Source organism: Gallinula chloropus, assembly GCF_964237585.1.
Source record: "Gallinula chloropus genome assembly, chromosome: 9".
NCBI classification, from domain to species: domain Eukaryota; kingdom Metazoa; phylum Chordata; class Aves; order Gruiformes; family Rallidae; genus Gallinula; species Gallinula chloropus.
The window spans coordinates 22,430,751-22,452,859 of record NC_140094.1 but is presented as its reverse complement, the minus strand read 5'-3'; the positions used below and the strand labels follow the sequence as shown (position 1 = coordinate 22,452,859).

At 41.1% G+C, this 22,109-nt stretch overlaps 2 protein-coding genes across 4 annotated transcripts in view; one reads left to right on the top strand and one right to left on the bottom strand.

Moving 5' to 3' along the window:
- Positions 1 to 380: 380 nt before the first annotated feature.
- On the bottom strand, positions 381 to 7,298 carry LARP6 (La ribonucleoprotein 6, translational regulator; the record flags this gene model as incomplete). Its single annotated transcript, XM_084268376.1, has 3 exons — positions 381 to 1,451; positions 2,581 to 2,773; positions 7,066 to 7,298. The coding sequence occupies 3 exons, from the start codon at positions 7,296 to 7,298 to the stop codon at positions 381 to 383; spliced, it is 1,497 nt and encodes a 498-aa protein (XP_084124502.1).
- Positions 7,299 to 9,961: 2,663 nt separating this feature from the next.
- LRRC49 (leucine rich repeat containing 49) overlaps positions 9,962 to 22,109 on the top strand; it is a gene marked incomplete at its 5' end in the record, with an annotated part of 41,304 nt that continues 29,156 nt past the window's right edge. The window contains 8 exons of one of the 3 annotated variants that reach the window (XM_084268177.1): positions 9,962 to 10,015; positions 10,769 to 10,831; positions 11,386 to 11,473; positions 12,224 to 12,346; positions 13,598 to 13,697; positions 14,640 to 14,843; positions 16,166 to 16,232; positions 20,146 to 20,289. In XM_084268177.1, coding sequence (XP_084124303.1) covers positions 9,962 to 10,015; positions 10,769 to 10,831; positions 11,386 to 11,473; positions 12,224 to 12,346; positions 13,598 to 13,697; positions 14,640 to 14,843; positions 16,166 to 16,232; positions 20,146 to 20,289 — 843 coding nt within the window. Of the gene's footprint in view, positions 10,016 to 10,768; positions 10,832 to 11,385; positions 11,474 to 12,223; positions 12,422 to 13,597; positions 13,698 to 14,639; positions 14,844 to 16,165; positions 16,233 to 20,145; positions 20,290 to 22,109 lie in introns of all 3 variants that reach the window. The other 2 variants (XM_084268176.1, XM_084268178.1) reach the window with 2 other exon arrangements.

The following is a 22,109-nucleotide window of genomic DNA, read 5'->3' as shown; positions in this document are numbered from 1 at the left end:
ATGAACTGAAACAGGCATTCTGCCTGGATGTGAGGAAACACTTCTTACTGCCTGGGTGGCTAACGATGGGAACACGCTGCCCAGATGGGGTGGGGAGTTTCCACCTTGCAGATACTCAAAACATTAAGAGACCTGCTGTAGTGGACCCTGCTTGAGCAAGGGAGGTGGACTGTATATCTCCAGAGATGCCTTCCAACCTCAACTATTCTGGGATTCTGGGAAGTGAATATACATATATACAAATGATAAAGTCTCTATATGAATACAAAATCTTTTAACATCTTAAATATTTACTTAGTCCCTCTAAGTAACAACTTTTCACCAGGCTTGAACAAAAGCAGTTGACTTACTTGTGAGATTTCCTTTAAAGATCTATTTTTTTAATTCTTCATAGCTTTCCTTCTTTCACACCCGTTGTGGAAGCCTTTGGTGCCATCAGGACCTCTGGGCAACCGCAGCACCCCCACAGGCAGCCCGTCTGCATTTTGTATTTTCCGAGCTAACATGGGGCTGCTGCTGGGACTCCTCTCTTGTGCTGCACTTTGAGCTTTCCTCCTCTGTACCCAGGGGCTACCAGAAGGAGTGATGCTGCTGTCCGAGGAGTAATCCGAGCACTTCCTCGGAATCTCAGGGCTGGTGCTTGTGTTGAGCTTACCCTCTTCAGCCAGGGGAGACTTTTTGGGTACTTTTCTTAGTGAAGATGGACTGTTCCAAGGACTTGATCTGGGTGACACGTTAGGACTCAGATGGTTGTTCGGGTGAATGACGGGGCTCAAGTTACTCGCAGTATTTGTTGCAGTACTTCTGCGTCCTGATAATGGTGATGTGGGATTGCTCTCTGGGTCAGAAGAGCTATTTGCTGAAGATTCATCACCAACAAACTGAAGTTCCTCAACTCTCTTATTAAGGGACCTAGCCTTCTTATGACTCTTGCTGGTCTCCTCATCGTGGTTCTTGTCTTTGGGAGCTTTTTTCTTTGGAGGTTTCATGCCTATCAGGACAACTTTCATGCCGGTCTCTTTCTTCTCAGCACACATGGAGTCGTGAGCACGTATGGCAGCATCGACTTCTTCAAATTCTATAATGGCACACTCCTGTGTTCCCAGCTGGGCGTACCGATTGCTGACCCTCCTGATATCAGGTGGTAGATCCCTACCAGGCTTGAGAATGCGAACTGATGAAATGACACCAAAAGTTACAAAGGCTTTGAGGAGATGCTCCATTACCCTTTCTTGCATGCATCCATTTTCTTGTTGCTTGTTAAGAGCCTGCAGCTCAGGAATCATGTGGATATCATACACCAGTAACATCCTGGTAGGGAGGTTTTCACTTGGAAACAGTGGAACTGGAGTATTTCTTCTAACCTTTTTGTTGTCATCATTGAGCTCAAGAGTATCCGAGTACTTCAGTGCATAGGCTGTGGTCCTCCAATCACGGGTAAGGTGCTTCACCTTGAAAATAAACATAGATTGGGCAGCACAACTGATCAAACCCACTCAAACTCATTACAGACAGTGTAAGGCAGATGTAGGCTCTGGTCTGCAAACAGAAACCTGGACTTAAGTTTCATGTACCAGACTCGAATGGAAAAGTAAACAGTTTTCCTGCTATTATGGGCATCAGGGAGCTCCTGTAAAGCTCATGTCCTGGTGAACCTACCCAAAATAGGAACCGACACTAAGTCTCAAACTGAAGATCATTACTTTAGCTTAAAGCCTGCTCAAGTGATGTTCAGTCATTCCATATCTAGGTCTGAACCATGACCAAATGTATGTTCCATGGGGTTTATTTTGTTAGATTTTCAAAAAAAAAAAAAAACCCAAAATTATTTTTTCCTACCTCAAAATTCTCAGTTTAAAAAAAAAAAAAAACCACGACCACACCAAATGGCTCCATTTCCAAGGAGGTTTTTTTAAACTGTTTTTTAATCAGTATAATCCATTCAAGATGATGTGAAAAACGTGGGAGTGCCTTAAGTTGTAGACTGAAGAGCTCTGTAAAACTGTCATTCAGAATCTTGACAAAGTGTTTCTCATGTAATTGTAGAAGACAGTTGCATACACATTAATAAAGGAGTTACCAATGTAAAAAAAACCCCAAAACCAAACAGAAAACCAAAAAATCCCACCTCACCTTCACGTGACTTTGGTTATCAGATACTTTCTGCTACTCTAATTTTTGAATCTCCATACATTTACAAAGGTCAGATTCACCATCCCTTCTCAGAGACAAGAAAGTAACTTTGCCAGGATTACTCAGCTGCTCATGAGTAGCTGATCTAGAAATTAATTTTATCCACTGTCCCATTTACTATGCCCTACTCTCTTACAGAATGATAACTTAAAAGCGTAGCTGCTTAAAAGCCTATGATTTGCTTAACCAATCATGATCAAATTCAGCAACAGAAGTTCTGGATGACACCATCACATCAGAACTGAGTCAACCCCTGAGAGAGGTAAATAAAGAGCCAGACTGTAAAACCGCCCCTATAAAATAAGTTATTTTCATCTAATCTCTCCTAACATCTTTCGATTCATCAGGCTTACACAAGGCACTCCAAGTCTTAAAAAGTTATCTTACCTTCTTAAAAGAAGTTAGGAGCTTAACACTGACATAGCCCATCTTATTTCTTCTCACATGCTTTAGAAGAAAAGCATCTTTCTCAAGGTTTTCGTCTGAGAAGTAATATTCAATCTGTGCTATTAACTTCTGAATCAGGTCATTTTCAGGTGGTTTCCAGTTCTGGTCAGAGTCATCATCATTTTCCCCACCACTGGAAAACAGTTAAATCATTTTATAAACAGGTCTTCATCTTACACTACTGGATTCAAATAGTTTTTCAAAGTGAGAAGATGTAACCATGATGCTGATTCCAACTTACTTGATCTGTAGGCACTGAACAGGTATCTCCCTACCCAGCTGAGGCAGGAAGCCAGCTAAGAGGATGCAGCTTTCCAGTCATCATAAGCAGTCAAGTTCCTGAGCTCATTCCAAAAACTGATCTCAGTGTAAAACAATGAGACATACACACTACTCTGCAACTCAAATTCTACACCAGAACACGACATGCAGGTGCACAGTCACTTGGTGGTACACAAAGTTCCTCCAGTGACAGTGTTTCCCTTCTCAGTATGAAGCTGTTAAACATAGGCTTAGTGTTTATGTGCTCCATGAGTAGTGTCATGTACCAGTGAATGAATATTCCGACTTGAGGCAATCATGATTTTTCAAGCTTCATCACTACATGAATACAGGAGCTAGTATCCAGGGAGTAAGAAAGACTGACAAGACTATTGTGCATTTTACAGCTCATTTCCAACATGACAGAATAACTTAACTAGCAGTTTACCAAGGGGCTTAAACTGTATGTATGTTTCAGAGCAAGGACTTTGGCACAGCAACTGTTCACATACCTCAGGAACAGCTGTGTATGCACTCAGATGCAGGTTGCTAAGAAGCCAGACTCCTTTTCTCTGCCCCTCCCATCATGTTGTCTGTGTATCTGTGCAAAACGGAGCACTGCTGAGCATCGTCTCCCAAAAAAAGATACTGCAACCATGGATTTGAGATAAACTTCTTGCCACAGGGTTACAGCAACATGTTTGTTGCTGAAATACAACCAACCATGTAATTATTATCTAGCACTGAGCCAAACAGTTATTCCACAAACTACAGCCCTAGATGTTGCTATAAAAACCATAATGCCCAGGTCTGCCTTACACCAGAGCCATTTTTGTTAAGCTGCTGGCAGTCTACTTTGGCTGTGGTACCATCGTGAAAGTTTCTGCTAAAAACATTAATTAGAAAGTAATCCATTAAAGTCCCTGGACCCTATACAACACCTCTAAATTTGATGCCCCATGTATTTTAGCAAGAAAAATAGAAGGAACCACATGTTTTCCCAAATTTGTCTTAAATGGCTTTTGCAGAGCTTGCGAAGTCCCTTAGCAAGGGAGCAGGCATTGCACTAAGTCTTCTGAGGGCAATCTGGCAGGGAGGTTGCAGGCTACTGAATCACTTTGCCTTTGTGGCAGTTTTGTCTACTAACAATTGTAGTAGCCAATTTTGCCTACTACCGATTCAGAACTAGTGTTGGCACAAGAAACTTAGAATATTTCAACATTTTTACATATCCACACTCTGCTACGAAAAGCCTACCTTCAATCCAGGATGCAGCTTGTAGTGTTTTATAATATTGATTAGTAAAGACACTTGCAGGTTTTGAAAGGTTTGGATGCAAAGATTTGAAAGTTCAACATCACCTTTGGGGAAAAGTAAAACCAAACTGCATCCTTGCAAAGATTAGTACCATCCTTACAGTTCTAGGATACTGAATCAGAGTGAAATAGGTCTCACTTCATCTCTCTAAATTAAATGTTGGTCACAGTCTGAACTGTATGCCACTGTTTGTATTTGGTGGATGGTTCAGCTTTTACTAAATACTTAGGGCTCTGAAAGCACCCCTCACTACCTGGTGTATGGAAATTCCACCTACAGCAAATGCAGAGATTTGTAACTAGCTCCATACTAATAATCAACTGGTAATACTTCTAGGGTAGCAACTCTACTACAAAGGCAGTTGCTACATCAGTGTCAGTCAACACTGACCAAAAGAAAGCCTAGTATTTATTCACAACTTTAATTTACTTATTTCTTTATTCAGAGCTCTGTGATGGATATGCTTGTCAAAACAGGACAGACTGAAAGACAACCTTGTACCACAGTGACTCATCTGGCTGTTCGTCACACAAGAAACTAAACGCGTATCGGCACAAAGAACACATTTTGAGTTTTACATATAAAAACCCACACACATGTGTTAAACTCTCTGGATAAAGTCTAGCCTTTTGACATCCTTTTGCTGAGTCTTAAAAAGAATAAGGTACTGTATTAGTGAGCTCTATGTGCCAATACAATGTACAGCATCAAGGTGATGTTCTGACAGCACAATCACCCAAAGGCAGTGCAAGTCTGTTAACAAAGACTAGTGGATACAATACTAGGTGCCTACTAATAGGACATGGAGCTGCAGCAAACACTAAATTCCAATTTCCATTGTGAAACTTGTACTTTTTTATACTGACAACATTGTAAAAACATTCACCTTTCAAGCTCAGATTCTTCCTGTATCCGTCTGCATCCAAAATAAATGTAAGTTGAGCAAGAGCAGCTTTACTTTATGCATAAGAGAACCATGGGTTTGCTATAAACAGCATGAAGGTCTTTCTAAAGCACCTGGCAGCTAAATAGCTGAGGACTGATGGTCATAAATACTCAGAAAACTCCCAAGGAACCGTAGTATCTTGACGAGGAAAGGTTTTAATTTCCTAGGCTGTAAAACCTAGAAATTGAGAAAAAAAATATCTAAATTGTCTGTTACTTAGCTGGAGAGTGAAATGGCTCATTCCCAGCAGTTTTAAACCATCACTGACAATTTTTCCAAATGTTTGAGTAAATAATTTTCTATCAGGTGTTGGATTCCCAAAAGTAAATCCTTAGCTAAGGTTACTTGTAAATGGCAAAAGTATGTGTGAAGTCCACTCACCTACTTCTGAGGCAGAGCCTTTATAGTTCTCTCCATGGCAATACCTCGGGCCTTTCCTGGATCAGGAGGAGGCCATTTACAAAAAGACAACCTCCACAAGAACTGGATATACATCAGCACTGCCAGCAAACATTTCTGAAGATAGCATCTACTGCAGAGGATTAAATAAGATTTAGCTACCAAGTGTTACAAAGCTTGAAAAAATAACCACCTTTTTCTCTAGCCAAGGCCAGGGCTGGAAGCTCTTACACAAGTAACACTGTTAAAGAAATAAAATGTAAAAAACAAATCTGAATTTTAGAAATCAATAATTGGAATTTAACATTATAGACTGCTGTAATATTTGATTTATAAAAATACAGCCATCACACACGATTGTGGAAAGACCAAGCAGACTAAATTTGAACCTTTTGCTTGTGTCTAGCTATGCTTGCTTCCTGCCTCTGTACTGCGTATCTGACAAGTTTGGCAGCTGCAGAGAACTGCCCCTCCACAACTGCCCCGCTGTAATTTATAACAATGCACTGCAGTTCAGAGTCTGCTAGGATATGAAGTTAGAGAACAGATTAGAAACAACCAATCTTCTAACCGAGCACTGAAGTTCACACTACTGTTCCTCAATCTTTATGCAATTGAATTCATTACTGCATCTGCAGCTTTTGCACAAAACTATACGGTGATAGGCACTTTATATATGTATTTATATATATATATATATATATATATCTTTAGCACCAATTGGTGACCTTTGTCTCTGCAATTTTCTGGCAGAAAATCTGGGATGTTCCTTTTACAAGCAAGACTCTGGTATACATTGAAGCAACTTTGGCATCAGTAATAATTCCTACAACTTATCACTGAACACAGACAACACTACTGATGCTATCAAACAGTGAAGCGCAGAGGAGATTATTATAAAGTGGTAGGTTCTTCTGCATTTAAATTGGTCTTAATTTCACGTCTGGTAAACTTGTTTCTAAAGCCAGAGATAGACTAGGTGTGCTTTTCCGTGTCTTAATTCTACTTTAAGAGAATCTCTGCGGTTCTACGTAATAAAAAACAAAGGAAAAAAGGAAACCACAAGAAACCACAAGAACCACCCCAAAGCCCTCCCTGCAAAAGGCGGTGAAATGCAAATGTCGGGGGCATCACAGCCCGGCGCTTCTCGCTGTGGGAAGCGACGCCCGCTCCGCACCTCCGGCGGGGCTGCTGGGCAGCCGCGAGCAGCCGGCTCCCGCCACCGGTGCGTCCCTCGAGGGGAAGACGCGCAGCGCGGGCGGAGTCATCGCCGCCCCGGGCAGCTCCCTGCCCGGCGGCTGCCGGGTGTCCTTGTCGGAGGGTTTCCCCCGCGTCCCACCCCTGCCCGCCGGCGTTGCATCAGCCGCGGCCGCACCGTTACGTGGGTGGCGGCGGCGGCGGCTCCGCTCCGCGCGCAGCCAGGACCGTAGGGAGAGGCCGGCGTCGGCCGGGGCCCGTTCCCCGCTACCGCCGCAGACAGCCCCGCGCCCCTGCGGGCTCACCTGGAGCGCCCGCACCGCCCCGAGTCCTCCTCGCTGCAGCTGCCACCGCCCCGCGCCGCTGGGCACGGCGCGCCGCCGCCCTCCTCCTCCTCCTCCTCGTCTTCCGCGGCCGCCTGGACGGCCACTCGTATCTGCACGGGGCCGCTCCCCGCCGTCAGCTCCCGCCCGGCGGCCCCGGCCCCGGGCTCTGCCGCCTCGGGGGCCGCAGGGGTGGCCGGCTGCCGCTGGGCCATGGCGCTCGGCCGGAGGGCGCGCCGCTGCCGCGACAGCAGCGATGCCCCGCGCCGCGGCAGCCGCCCCCGCTCCGCTCCGCTCGCTCCCCTCCCGCTCTGGCGGCGTCGCGGGGCGGGCGGCGCTGACAGCTGCCCTCCCCCGGGCGGGACCCGGCGTTCCTCCGCCAGCGACGCTGCCCCGAGGCGGAGGCCCACCAGGACGCCCGCAGGCCCCGGGCCAGCCGGCCCGTTAAACTTTCCTTCCCGGTGACGACTGGACTGGGGCTGCCTTTGCGTGAACAGAGAACAACTGGCTCCTGACGGAAGAGCGCTGCCCGCGGGTCTCATCTCCATGTATAGCCTTGGGGCCGCGCTGCTGTGTCCTGACTAGAGCCTTATGCTCAGAAAGGTTACGCTGGGCTAAGTGTGGGTTTAAATCCCGAGAATGAGATTTGGGAATGAGAAAAGCGAGTGAATGCAGACATGATTTGATACATGTTATTAGCGCACTCCTCTCTGTAACTCTGCATGGTGGTACTAAGACAGAATCCACACAGTCAGTCCCCTGTACGAACTGACTAAAATGGAGGCCCCTGTTCTGAAACACCTAGGCACTGATTTATTTCATACTTAACTGGACTGTTTCAGCTATTAAAGTGACACTAACATTCATGTTTTCAGAATTAGAATCTAAAGCATTTCAATTTACTATATAAATACTCACTCTTCAGTTAGGGGAGATCTTTCAGCACCATCCAAACCCAAACTACCAAATGGAGGTAGGATCTCTAAGCCACCCCCTCATCTGTGGAATCCCTGTATTGCTTCAATGTTTCTTCTTAAGAATTTGGATTGGCAAGAAATGAGCCTATACTCTGAGGCCAGTTCTTCTCATCACTGTGACAAACAGTCCTCATGAGTCACATTTGCTGGCACGAACACATAATGGGGCTGCCGCTCTGCCTCGGTGGGTTTGGCTGATTTTCTAACTTGCCTTAAGCAATGAAATATCTGTTTATGAAATACACTTACACACATCACTAACCCGATCACTCCTTCTCTGCTAAAGGAACAGCATTTTGTCATACGTCTTGGGTACAGCATCACTTCACTATTGATGTCAGGGGGAGCAGAAATACAAACACAAAATACACATTCTAGGAGAGAGTATGTACAGGGTCTGTGGGTCTGCTCCTGTACTTGAGTTCACACAAGTTGTTTGCCTCGCTGGACAGGAACAAGGTCAGTACCAGTATGAGAAAAGCACTATTTTGTACTACAGTGAACCTAAATGATGTTTCAGAGGGACCATTTCAGTTTATCTGATGGCTTTTTCTGTCAAGGTCAGCTAAATGAACTTGATTTTATAGGGAAGGCCACTAGATTTGTTTTTCTGCTTTAACAGTGGTCACTGCACTGAACTTTGAACCTTGTTAACATTTCTTGAGAAGTCCCACTATTGTTATCATCCACTCTGCTACAAATAGGTTAATAATGTTGTCAGAATTAGTGCAGATTAAAATTGATGCTATTTCAAACACTGTGTTGGTTAGATCTCCACTGACATTGCCAGGCTAGGGCTTTGTTCAGTTTTGGTTTGTTAACATAGCAGTGCTCTGTAACGCTTAACTTCCAGCGGAGATTAAGCAGTATTTGTAACCATGGGAGAATTTAAAACTAAATAACGTAGACATGTCCCTTAGAGGGGAATCCACATCGCAGCAGAGCCGTGATACCCAGTGAGGATTATAATCCTGTGTACCTCAACTTGCAAAGCTGTCACAGATTTTTTTATGGCACATTAATTGTTGGCACAGTGTTGCCTACATACCATAAAAAAAAAAAACTTTAAAAAATATTTTTCACAAAGTAAGCCATAATGATGTTATGCTTATGTCAGCCTTTCAGCTAACAGTAACTAAAACAACCATGCTCCAAGCTTAACCCAGGAGAGACAGAGAAGACACCGTGAGGCCAGTCACAGCCCTTCCACACGCAGACAGCCAAGCTGTTGCCTTTCTGGCCAATAAGGGAGTTCATGATACGTGCTTAAAAGCATCCACAATACAGCTGGGGTGCTTTTTGGCGCCATGACCTGCTGGAGGTTATCAGGTACTGACTGCCAGCAGCCGGGGCTGACACCAGGCTGAGGTACTGGCCAGGCGGGTCTCAGTGTCGCACCTCTGTGCCCAGGCTCTCCACTCAGATTCTCACTGTGGTAAGTTAATGCCCGCAAGGCCACTTCTTGAGGCAGAACAAGAGGAATTCAGGGAAATACAATCGCGTGAGTATCCTTTTACCACAGAGGGGGTGGACGGGCGGGCAGCTGCGCAGGTGCGAGCCTCCTCCCGCACCGCCACGAATCATACCCCCGGCCCCTACCTGAGGCCGCCTGGCTGGGCAGCAGGCGCTGGGCATCGCTCCCGGAGCGGGCGCCAGGGAAGGGCAGAACGGCCGCGCGCCGCATCGCCTCACGGCTGCCTCAGCTTCCCGCCTCACGGCTGCCTCAGCCTCCCGCCTCACGGCTGCCTCAGCCTCCCGCCGCTCGGCACGCCTCGGCCGGCAGGCGGGGCGCAGGCGGCGCTTGCCGGGAGCGGGCCGGAAGCGGCGGTCGCCTCAGTAACGGCAGAGGGATTTCCGACAGGGGCGGTGGTTGGCGTGAGCTGCCGAGGGAGCCGGTTTACATGGTGCCCAGCAAGTGCCGCCCCGGCAGGGGCCCTCGGGCCGCGCCCGGCCCGGTAGGTGCCGCCGTGGGGGATGGCGGCCGGTTCTCCTCAGCGGTCGGTGCGTGGCGGGTGGGGAGAGTGCCGGTAGTGCTCTTACGCGCCGTGCCGCTCCTCAGAAGGGCGGGCTGGCGGCGGCGCCTCTGAGGGGCTGTGTCCAGCCTCGTTGGGGCTGAGGGCGCGAAGGAGGGCGGCTGTGAGCTGGCCTTGCGCGTAGGCGCTTCGCAGCCTGCGCGGTGCCCTGAGGCGAGCCCCTGCCGCTTCAGGGCAGCGGCGAAGGCGGGAGAGGAGGGCTCGGTCTTCGCGTCGTGACTGGCGTGAGGAAGCTTCCCTTGCGTTATTGTGTGCCTTCGTTTACACGCTGGGAAGTGGCGGTGTAAGTCATTTGGATAAATATTTCTGTCAGGCGTTTTGGTTTGGCAGGTGGGTGTTACGTCTGGTCATCTGAAGCCATTTAAAAGACCATCGCGTTATGCCTCTCAAAATTTTTTCCACGTTGACATGTAAACGCCTCATAATGAGGGTAACACCCCCGTGAACGTCGTGCTTCGGGTGTATTTTTAATGCTGGGGGTATGTGTGGGAGATGCTCGGTGTAGTTTAGTGCTGTGACATATTCTGAACAGGTTTGCAAAATAGTTCCTGTCACAGCGGATTGTGCTGCTGAAAACACCTGTGTCGTTCCACATGAAACTTAGGTTCAGCTTTCTGTGTCGCTTTTATTTTTGAAAGCTCTAACACTACATTTCTCTCTTCCTTCAACTTACAGGTTAATAATTGTGGTCTTCAGCTGGTCATCCAGACATCATCAATAACAGATAAAAGCAAACCAGTAATTACAACCTGTTCTCAGTACTTGTAATAATTCATGCTTTTGTATGCTATAGCCAAATTTCTATGTTTTCAGATAGGAATTGCATTTTCAGCAGTAATATGGTGACTCTTAAGGTAACATCTGATGTACCTGATAGTCTGTTGGTAATTTATTTCATCCTATTAAAGATAGGTAAAGCAAAACCATGGAGATGTACTATAGCCTGCCATAAACTTTACATACATGGCTTTTTATGCTTCTAGCTGTACCTCTCTTCTTCCTGTAATTGAGGAATTCCATATAGGGTGGGTGGGTTCTTTGCCTTTATTTTAGTCAGCTGCAGATGGATGTGCTGGTAACTTCCTTAATTTTATTTTGGTTTCCAACAGTGAAACGTTTCAGTTGCAGTATCTTAATATAACAAATACTCTTTTTGTGGGTACTATACTTTTTTAAAGTGTTTTCAGAGTTTCCTGAGAACTTTAATTGTTACTAAGGTGTGGGGTTTTTTTTGTGTAAAGACGTTATTTGCATTCAGAACTTTAACATTTATCTCAAATACTATGTTACAGTTTGAATTTAGGATAAATAAAGAACAGTCATCTCTCCACACCAAACTCCTGCAGCACGATCTGGAAAAAAACTATACAGGAAGGCAAGGTGATATGCAATAGGGTTTGATTTGTTTGTCTTTTAAAAGTCGTTGTATTAACTGAACAGTAAGGAAAGATGGTGTTAGGATTAGAATATGTAAGAAAGACAGTTTTTCAGTTAGGAAAAGCTGCTACAGTAGTAGTTATTGCTACAGGAGTTCAGTAGTAGTTATTGATACATTACGCCATGAGGCTGTTACTTGTTTACTACCTAGTGCAGGTGTGTTTTGATTGCTTTTTGCCCCTCATTCCATGCCCTGTCTGTGAGAAAGCATGCATTCTTCCACCTATAAAACCATACTCCATCAAACACCCTAACAGACGTTCCCTCGGAAGCACACAATTCCATACTGTAATGTCTTATTGGATGTTTAACATTTGAATGTATTTAGTCAAAATCAGTTTCTGATTAAGAGCCCTGATATGAAGAGAGAGCTGTACTGTTGTGTTTGTGTGCTTTTGGCTTTGAAAGGCAAGATATGCTGTGATATAACTGCTAACTGTGGTGAGGCCTGGAAGAGCCCTGAAATGCCACACTTGCTGCTGTACTGCTGTTTGCCTGTCCTATAAAAATAGTGGTTGGTTAGGATAAGAATTGGAGATGTTTGTTTCGGTAGATTTTTTACCAGAGTGAATAAAGAGTTGCTATCGTAATTAAAGACCAACAGCTGTTCAGAATGGGTTGATTTTTAGGGCTATTATGCAACTTACTATGGAGTAAATGGAAGTCTACAGTTTGGCTTTGTTCCCTCCACAGGAGAGCAAAGAGTATTAAGTCCTTTGGTGCGTAATAAGCAGATATATCTTCCAGTACCATCCAGCCTGGCAGAACTTCCTGGTTTGGAGTTGAAGCAGAATACAGGTGCTCTGTCAGGATTTGGCGAGTCTTCTATTCACACACCTGCAAAATCCAGATCTCGACAAAGCAGCCACAGTATAAGTTCACATACTTCAGGTAACAGTGAAAAGTTCTCTCACTAGTCTGTTTCCAGTGAGACATGCAGTTTAGGGGGAAAAAAACTGTTAAGACCTATACAGTGTGCCGTGTCTGGCTGTCAGAATGTATGATTGTGCAGCAAGCGTTGCCTACTGTTCCCTTCAGGTACTAAGAGAGGTTAATTGTTCATTGTCAGGAAACAGAAATATTTTCAAAAATATAATACAGGCTTTTTATACACCTTTCTTTAACAAGAGGGCAGCAGTAGGCATCTTTGAGGCAGATCTTTAGGGGATGACATTAGGGTGGAAAAAAGAAGTCACTGTACTGCCATGATGCCATGTTTGAGACTGATTTTTAAGTCTCTGGTCTTAGGTTTATTTCCTTAAACCTGAGATGCAACTAATTTAAGACTTTTACAGCAATGTTAATTGATTATTTTTGGCCTCAGTGGTTGGGGTTTTTTTCCTTCACAGTTGCTTTTGGTTTTGTGGGGTTTTTTTCTTTGATAAATACAAAGATCATAGAATCATAGTTATAATGGTTGTTATACTTGTTTGTGAGCATAGCTAGTGCTAAAATGTTAAGGTGTAGCAAGAAAAAGATTTTAAATGAAATAAATGTTTTACTTATGCTATTAGAAGAGATACCTACATATTTTAGACAATAATGGACTTACTCTCTATTGTATTAAACCAATTATCTTTGTTTATTGAAGAATTAATGTTAATATTCTTGTGGTAGTATGCATGCACGATGATTTTTGCGGTTGTACTTGATGATCTTTGAAGTCTTTTCCATCCCAAATGTTCCTGTGATTTTTGATCAATATTTTTCAGTGTATCATTTTACAAGTAAGCCAAAGCTGGCAGAACACAAATAGATTTTAAAGGGCTACCTGGCTCTTTCTTGGTAGTGGAGTGAAATATAATACCAACAGTTACTAGGGATTACGTGCAATTACCTTTAAAAGACTGCATTTGTTTGTGGCTCACTGGAACTGTGTCAGTGTTCTGACAGGCAGGAAAGCAAGCTGATAACTCAGAGTACAGAGTGGAGACAAACTATACTTTCAAGTACTGTCTAAATCTTCACTTTTGATAAGAAAGAAAACTCTGGTTTCATTATCTGTAGTTAGTGAAATGGTTTTACAAACAAGTAGCTCATATATTTTTCTGTATGATTTTCTGATAGATAATGTACATTTTGGGAGCAGTTCATCAATAACATTTCCTGTGTTGCAACGTACTGCTGAAGAAAAAATACTGAACTCCGATAGACTTACCCTGGAGAGGTGAGATGCTTGTGGAGTAGGCACACCATAACTTGTGACTTGTGTGTGCGTTTGAGAGAACAGCTAGCTCCCTTACAGAAATTCTCTATCAACATCCTTGTGATGTGTTTATCCACTCAGCAGTCACCTAAGGCAGTTAAGGCTTTTCACTGTAAACTAAGGAGCTAGCTAAAGAGTTGCCTGCAAGATTATGTGAGTAAGCTCTGCAAGGAGGCTGTGTATCTATTAGTTCTAATCAGATGTGTTTACTGTGGAGTGATTTTGTTTTGTGGGGTTTTCAGGGGTTTTGTTTGTGGTGTATTTGTTGTAGGTTTGTTGGGTTTTTTTTTAAACAAGGGCATAAAGTTTTATCTGAAAGACATTTAGTTGTGGTGTGTTCGGGTTTTTTGTTTGATTTGAATGGGGATAAAGTTCATGTAGTCAAAAAAACTTTGTTGGGTCATTAGGACTTCCGGAATAATACTAAAGTAAGAACAAGCATTTTCCAATATAACTTCCTGTATCTTGTCACGTTAACACTTACTATTTTGTGTATCTGTTTAAAATTTGAGGTTATATAAACCACAGAAAAGATGCAGAGGTGTAGAGCCCTTTGAGTTCTGATCTAAGCAGGCTGTTTATGTGTGATCTGTTGAAAAAAAATTAAAATTGTCAGTCTGTTTAAATTTTGATGTGGTCACAACACAAAACTATGTAGCTTCCATGCAACAAGTAACTGATGAAGACATCAGGCTTTCAGAGAGTTTTGGAAGCACTTATACTGTGTTTGTATGGTAATTTTTTAATAGTAAGAATACTGTCTTTATTTGCAGAGTTTAGTTAGGAAACCTAATTAATATGACCAAAATAATACATTTGTTTCAGTCAGAGTGGGTGAGTAGAAGGTAGATTACTGATTTGTTACTTACATGGGATTTTTGTTTTGCTGCTTTTTCCTTCCAGGCAAAAACTGACAGTGTGCCCAGTTATTGATGGGGAAGATCACCTTCGTCTTTTGAATTTCCAGCATAACTTTATAACCCGGATACAAAACATTTCTAATCTGCAGCATCTTGTTTTCTTAGATTTATATGATAATCAGATAGAGGAAATAAGTGGGCTTTCAACTCTCAGATCCCTGAGGGTTCTTTTGTTGGGAAAGAACAGGTAAAAATACTAAAACAATCTTAAAGCACCTTACTTGGTTATGGTGTACCAACTGTGATCTGTTACTTAGAGAGTTTTCAGAATGTGATGTTGGCTGTGAGATTGGTCATCTGGTCCCTAGGACTAGCTAAGTGTTATGGATCTCACAGAGCTCATAATGCTCTTCAGAAACTTCATTTAATCTGAAAATTTAAGCAACAGTTCTGAACCATTTTGTGTTTCCATCTGATCTTCTGTTCTGATTGGATATTAAATATGTGTTCTTAGATCTGTGTGACAGATGGAATCTCTTTTAACAGCGTGTAAAGTATTGATTGATTCTGTATAACCTACACAAAGTATTTCTGCCTGATGTATTTAGCTGGGAATAAAAGTCAGACAGTTGAACTGTGGATTTTATTTCTTATTTATAGATTCTGTTCTGTAGGGGAGGTACAACTTGCTAGTTCTATTACTTTGTAAAAATACAGTTTAATAGAAGTATCTGTGGAGTTGCTCTCACGGGTAAGGGTTGTGCTCGTGTTTTGTTCAGCTTCCTTATTTTCGTTACATTCAGTAAAGGAAGAACTGGTAAACTTCAGTTACACACAGATTTCAAAACATGCATCTCCTAATTCGGTGTGTATTAAAAGCTGTCAACTTTCAATAGTGTAGCATGTTACTAGAGGTCGTAGCTTTGGTATTAAAAATCACCTATATAAACTTTCTGTTTGTAGAAAAATATTTGGGCACAGGAAGGGTAACTTTCAGATGTTTTAAAGAATTATTTTCTAGATCACAACTGTGTTGAGTCCTGTATAGCTTGTTTATATAGAAGCATGGTTTGGAGGCAGTTAGGACAAGACACTCATAAATGATTACAAGTCAGAGACAGTTGCTAACAGCTTTACAGCTTCACCTGTATGTGATCTTTGATTATTTTCAAAGCAAATGCATAGTACATGAGATGTTTAATATCATCAGCAGGTAGATGATGCTGTTGAGTATATAATGACCTAAGTTTGGATTCTGAGAAAATAGGACAGGAAAATTTTATGACAGTGAACTAGTACAGGGGAAGAAGAAATAGTGCCCAATCTAGAAATCTATGTAATCTAGAAAGGGCTAGTAGCATTCAGGTTTGGGTATTTTTCTAATTCTGTGTTCTTTTAACAAGCTCTAGGCTAAGCTTCATGTACTTCGCTTTTTACATGGTTCAGAACTTTGGTTTTCTGCTACCCCTGAAAGGCAGGAACAAACAGCTAAGTTTTGTATTAGCTAGAAAACAAAGGATACTTTTAATCTAATATGAAAAACAATTTATCATAATTGATGTCTTTCAGAATAAAGAAGATCACAAATCTGGAGAACCTAAAAAATCTTGATGTTTTAGATCTTCATGGAAATCAGGTACAGTCATTTTATTTACGTTTGTTGTGTAGACATCATGCATTTACTATGTCTTTTACCAAACTACTACTTTTTGAAAAAGAACTGGTAATAAATTTTGCAAGTCTTGAGGATACAAAAATCAGTAAATTAAGAAAAAATGGGTATTTTAAATTTTGGTATCAAGTCTCTTGTACTTCTGGCATTGTGCTTTTGGAACATTAGAACAATTAAAAAGCTGAGTCAACTGAGTCTAATAGCACTCACCTACAGAGTAGTAATCTAGCATAAGTAGTTGTGATGTAGCATAAGTAAGAGAGTTAGGATCATGAAAGGTTTCTATGATTGTTGTGGTGTCTTTACTATTGGTTATCTCACAAAACAGGATCTCTTCCATGTCTGTAGAAGACTAAAATTTATACAGGAGAAACCAGAATGGATCCAAGGTCTTGACTGACTTGTGCTTTTGAATGGATGCGAGTTGATGCCGATTGGTTTTCCCCAACTTGAGACTAAGCAGTCATTTCTGTTTCAAGTGGTACATAAAGTTTTAGCTGTAGTACATAGAAGAGGAAGATTCTTGTTTAGTGGGTATGTTAGAAGCAGCATGGGTTATCAATGATAAGGATAGAGTATTCTTTGTAAAATAAACTTGAAACACATGACACAATGTTCCATAGTTGAGCTGTTTAGTCACAATAACCATATGTTTTAGATAGTGTGTGAATGTTCTGGATTCCTCTTAAAAGTTTTGATGTCTTACTGATTTCTGTGTGGTCTTTATTATGCAATTGCTTGACAGTGGGGAATGGGAATGCTTTGTTTAATAAAAAGAAACAACTTGCACTCTAAGAAGTTATGGGTTTGTGATGCAGTACATTGTGACTCTGAATAATCCTAGCCCAATAGTGTGAATGTTGTGCAGCAGTAGTGTGAGAGCAGATAATGACACTCCCCTTGGAGCCTTAGAGCGACTGTGTCAAGAATGTGCCAAGCATTTGTGTAGTTAACAGTTCTTTTCTTACTGCTGCATGGGAGTGTGAGCGTGGTCTTCTGTTTTTGATAAAAATACTTGCAAACTACACTTGCAACTCTGCCAGCAAGCCCAATTCTATAGCTTAAGTGGAGAATCACTGACGGAGATGAAACACAGAGAACTCCTACAAATGAATTTTTTCCCCTTTGACTGTCTGCTCAAGTTGCTTTACATTAATTACAACTTGATTAGGAGTTTTGGGACCCAACTGACTGCTGCTATTATAAGCTTCATGTCTGCTCTGGTCCAGGGAACATAAGAAATGATTCTGTATCAGGACTACATATTAAAACAGAAGACATAAGGCAAGAAAGGAGGAAATGCTGAGTTTGAGACACATCAGCTTGGTGTACTAGTGTCTTGTTTTGATATCTGGGATGGGTTTTGTTGTTGGTGTCTGCTTATTTGATAACGAATAAGGAACTCTGAATTAGCTTTTATTATTATTTTGGGGATCTTTATGACCGCTTTCTAGTCTATATTAAATGGGTTTTCTTCCACATCATAAATTTCTCAAGAACAGACTTCCACTAAAGAATTGGTTTTGACAGCTACAAAATAGATGTTCGAGTATTCCAGAACATAGCAATTTAAACAACAGATCAGTAGAACTAACAATGGAATGTTGGTATGTGGTTTAAAATAGTGGATTCTGATAATTTGATATAATGTCCTGTCTCTATCATATACATGTTTGTGTGTTTTTCTTTCATTTGGTGCATATCAATTAGAATCAAGAATGCAGAAACAATATCCTGCTTGTCAGTCACAATGAAAAACAGTAGAAAATAGTATTTTCTTTATTTTAATAATTTATTGATAGATTTGTGTTCCTTAGATGGCTTGTGGTGTTATCCTGCACCCAGTTCACACAGGAAAGTATAAGAAATCTATAGTAAATCTAGTCTTATGATTCAGAACAAGTGGTGGGCAGCGATTTTCCTTTATCAGGATGGTTCTTACTGCAAGTACAAGGTGTTAACAGCATTTTTATGGCATGCAAAAAATGTCATCGTTTCTTAGGACTATGGGAAAAGGTAGTTCACTTCTGGTATACAACAGTGTCACTGACTGCCAGCGTAGTATGAGTATTTGTATGTGCTGTATCGATTTGAAATTTCCTCTGGACATCATTTTCTGTTGTTCTCTTCCCATAATTGTGAAACTCTTCCCATAATAGTGAAGTGTTCTTACAGAGCAGTAGCAGTTAAGTGGAAAGCTAGATTCTTGTTCTAGTCTTAGTCCTTCCCTCTGTCTTGTGTTGTAAATCAATCCTGTAAATGGAATGCAGATTGTGAAATTTCTGAGGCTGGAATGTTTCCAAGAGGTTGGAGGTGAGGAAAAACAGAAGGAGGAAAAACTTTTTTTTTGTTCACTTCAGAGAAAATATTTTGATTTATTTGGGTTCTGGCTTTTGGGGATAATGTGATGTGGTCTGAACTTTGAGACTACTTCTACCCAAGTGAGAAATGTACTGGGAACTGGATGTTCTTTAAAACAACACTGATGTATAGTATTCCACAACACTTCATGATAAATCTTTTTTTCCCAAATGAAGCTTGAAAATACATTACTACTTAAAGAAAAACCCTTCATATAATAAATATCCAAAAGGAGGGTGAATAAAATGATGAAACACCTAGTGAAGTATTGCACTGTTTGTAAAGCCTGTGCTTTACAGAAAGGACAAACCGTGAATTCCCTTGTCATACTACTCTACCTGTTTTCCTACATGATTAGCAAGACTCTTGGTATTAACACTGCCCAGTAAAAATCTCTAAGAAAATACAGCATCTTAATAAGATTCAATTAGATGTTTATGTAGACATTCTGTTTCTGTGGTTATTAATACCCTAATAAAACCTATAGTACTGCATCGTTCAAACACTCTGCAACATGATTGTATGCAGTACGTTTAATGCACTACAACTTACATTTAATTTTGAACTAAACCATTAATTTCTTGGTAGTGTGCTCCAAGCACTCTGAATGGTCTATGGAGAGAATGTTGATTGTTGGCTTGTTGTTTGCTGTCCAAGTAAATGGTAGATGTTCTATATAAATCTCTTAAACCTTTTATTTTAGCTAGGGTTAAAATAGACTTTACTCTCTTCTAGTGAACTGATGGTTAAAGTTGAGTCAAGTTTATCTTGATTCTAATTTTATTTAGAATTAAATTTATTCTATGATGTGTTAAACTAAAAACTCCTGAGAGTTTTTGCTTGTGTTCTGTTAAATTCTGTGAATTGTTTTCCTTGCAAAAAGTTCAAGGATCTAGGTAAAAGGGGGGAAGAACCCACAAAACCCACACCCTCTCTTGATTTTTTTTTTTCAGACATCTTTTAACATGTCTGTTAAAAGATGCAGTTTCCATGCTGTCAATGCTGCTTCTGGCCTTTCAAGAGCATAAAGGGAAATTGGTTCATAGTTCTGTGGTGGTAGGGAGATATGATGCCACAAATTCTTGCAGCGTAAATACCAAGAGATATGGATGTGTGCTTGAGTGCTTTTGCAGACAAGCAAAGGATCACTCTGGCACAAAATTTCCCCATTTTTGGCATAACGCTGATATTATCAATGTCATCTTAGTTTTATGGTGTCTTCAAAGTTGCTGCTACAGAAAAGCACAACTCATTTCTGACGATAAGTAGATGTTTAGTGGTTACTTTTTTTGCTGTCATGACTAGAAAGGTATTAGTGAAGTGAATACTAGTACTTAATCTGTATCAGACTAGTTTTTTTCAGCAATTTGACATCATTGTCATGGTTCAGAAAAGCATAGAAGCAGCATGTTGCTGTATTAAGTTGATCATTCACATGGACTTTCTAAGTGTGCTACATCTATCTATTTATGTAATAAACACAGTATGTATATTTATAATTATACTTCTTTCACAGATTTCTAAAATAGAAAACATCAGTCATTTGAGTGAACTGAGAGTGTTAAACCTTGCCAGAAACCTACTAACCATTGTAGAAAACCTTAATGGACTGGATTCACTCACAGAGCTCAACCTTCGTCATAATCAAGTTTCTGCTATAGTAAGGAATGAAACTCTTGTCTTTTTTCTTTCTTTTTTCTTTGTATATTTAACAATGTGCTAGTGCTGTAACTTGGTGAAACCGCATCAGGATTTCAGATGTCTGAACACTGATGTTCCTCTGTATTGCTTTACTTATTTTGTTCTGCCATGTTACTCTTACAACATAAATTGGGTTTTTGTTTTAAATTTATTTTGGGTGATTTTGTTTAAATGTGATCACTTAGAGTAATTCAAATCTTGATAGCTCATGATGGTTCTCTGGGGGGAGCAGGACGTGGGGGAAATACTGAAGAAGCCTTGAGCAAATGCTTTTTGAAGTAATACATTAAGTGTAGTTAAATAGCTGCATTTTTCTGGCCCTCATAATTCTTTTAGGTCTTGGTCTCCTATGGCAACTGACCCTTTCCTTTTGAAAACTTTTACTACTTCCCATAAACTAATTTGTTTTTACACTTGAAAAATAAGAAATTCCTGGTCACTGGTGATTCTGTTACTGTGCCTTCCCCCTATATCAGTTGTGTTGCTTAGAATTCTCTTCCTTGCTGCTAGCTGCTGCCTTTTCGCTCTTCTTGGGTGTAGCTCAGGCTTTCTTCTTGCTTTCTGTTGTCTCAAATGGAGAGTCACTGTGAAATTGAAACTAGTGACTTAGAGACTTGGACTCTGTGCTGTGTCTCAATTTCGTGTTTTAGCCTTAGCTGGCCAAAGACAGTGGTTTCAGCAGATGATGTAGATGTTCTGTTCAGGGAAGTACTTTATTTTGTCTAATTATTTTCTGGGGGTTTACCCTGGTTAAATACTAATGTTGTGTGTGGTCCTGTTTTTAATAGGAGGGTGATTTTAGCAAGGATGACACTGTCTCCTTCCTCTAGAGAAGGACTCTTAAATCTTATGAAGTCATGTCTTAGGCATGTCATACTGTCTGAAATATAAAGTAAATATGTCACTTGCCTAAAATAAAAGCTCTTTTTAATTTTAATCGTAGCTTTTCTCTTTTTCTCTGTATGCAGCAATGTGCATGCACTTGTTTACTCAAACTTGCCTTTTTTGAGGAGAAACACCTTTAAAAACGAAAGCTGTGGTACTATTATACTGAAATGCAGAATCTTCTGTTCTAGGGTATTACAGGAAAGAAATTTATGACTTTATGGAAAAAATATTTGAGATACTGTTACATTATTGCTTGAATATATAGTACTGGAATAGTTGAGGGGAGATGGTTTACTTCTCTTTCCTTTTAAGATTAGGTTCAGGTTTTCTTATAACTGACTGTATAGGGGGTATATGTGGAGTATGTCACTTCAATCATTATACAGGTATGGTGTAGCACTTAAGTGCAGTATTTTCCCTCTGAGTTCGTTAGAAGAGCTTTGTCTGTGTTTTAGCTTATTTTTCAGACTGTTCCCTACTCATTTACTACAGCAGCGTTATTACAAATTAAGCTTTTTACACTTGATTACTCCTTTAAATGAAAGAATCTAATCTTGAGTCTAAAAAGCTTACTCTCTCAAAGTTATGAAATCAAATCAATATAACATTTTCTTTTAATGCATTTCTTTGGTGAACCTGCCCTATTTTTCAAACACACCCCCCCCCAGCAAGTGCTGTAAATGTATTATATTATTCTTATGTAGGAAAGATGATATTCTCCTTTGTCAAACAAAATGAGGTTCCATGCTGAACACCCTACCCATTGCAGTTAACTATATTGAATAATTCCAGTTATCTACCGAGATCATGGCTTGTATGAGCAATTAAGCATATAATCATCACTTCTCCGCTGGCCTTGGATGAGCAAATTTGAGACCATTTTTGATCTTG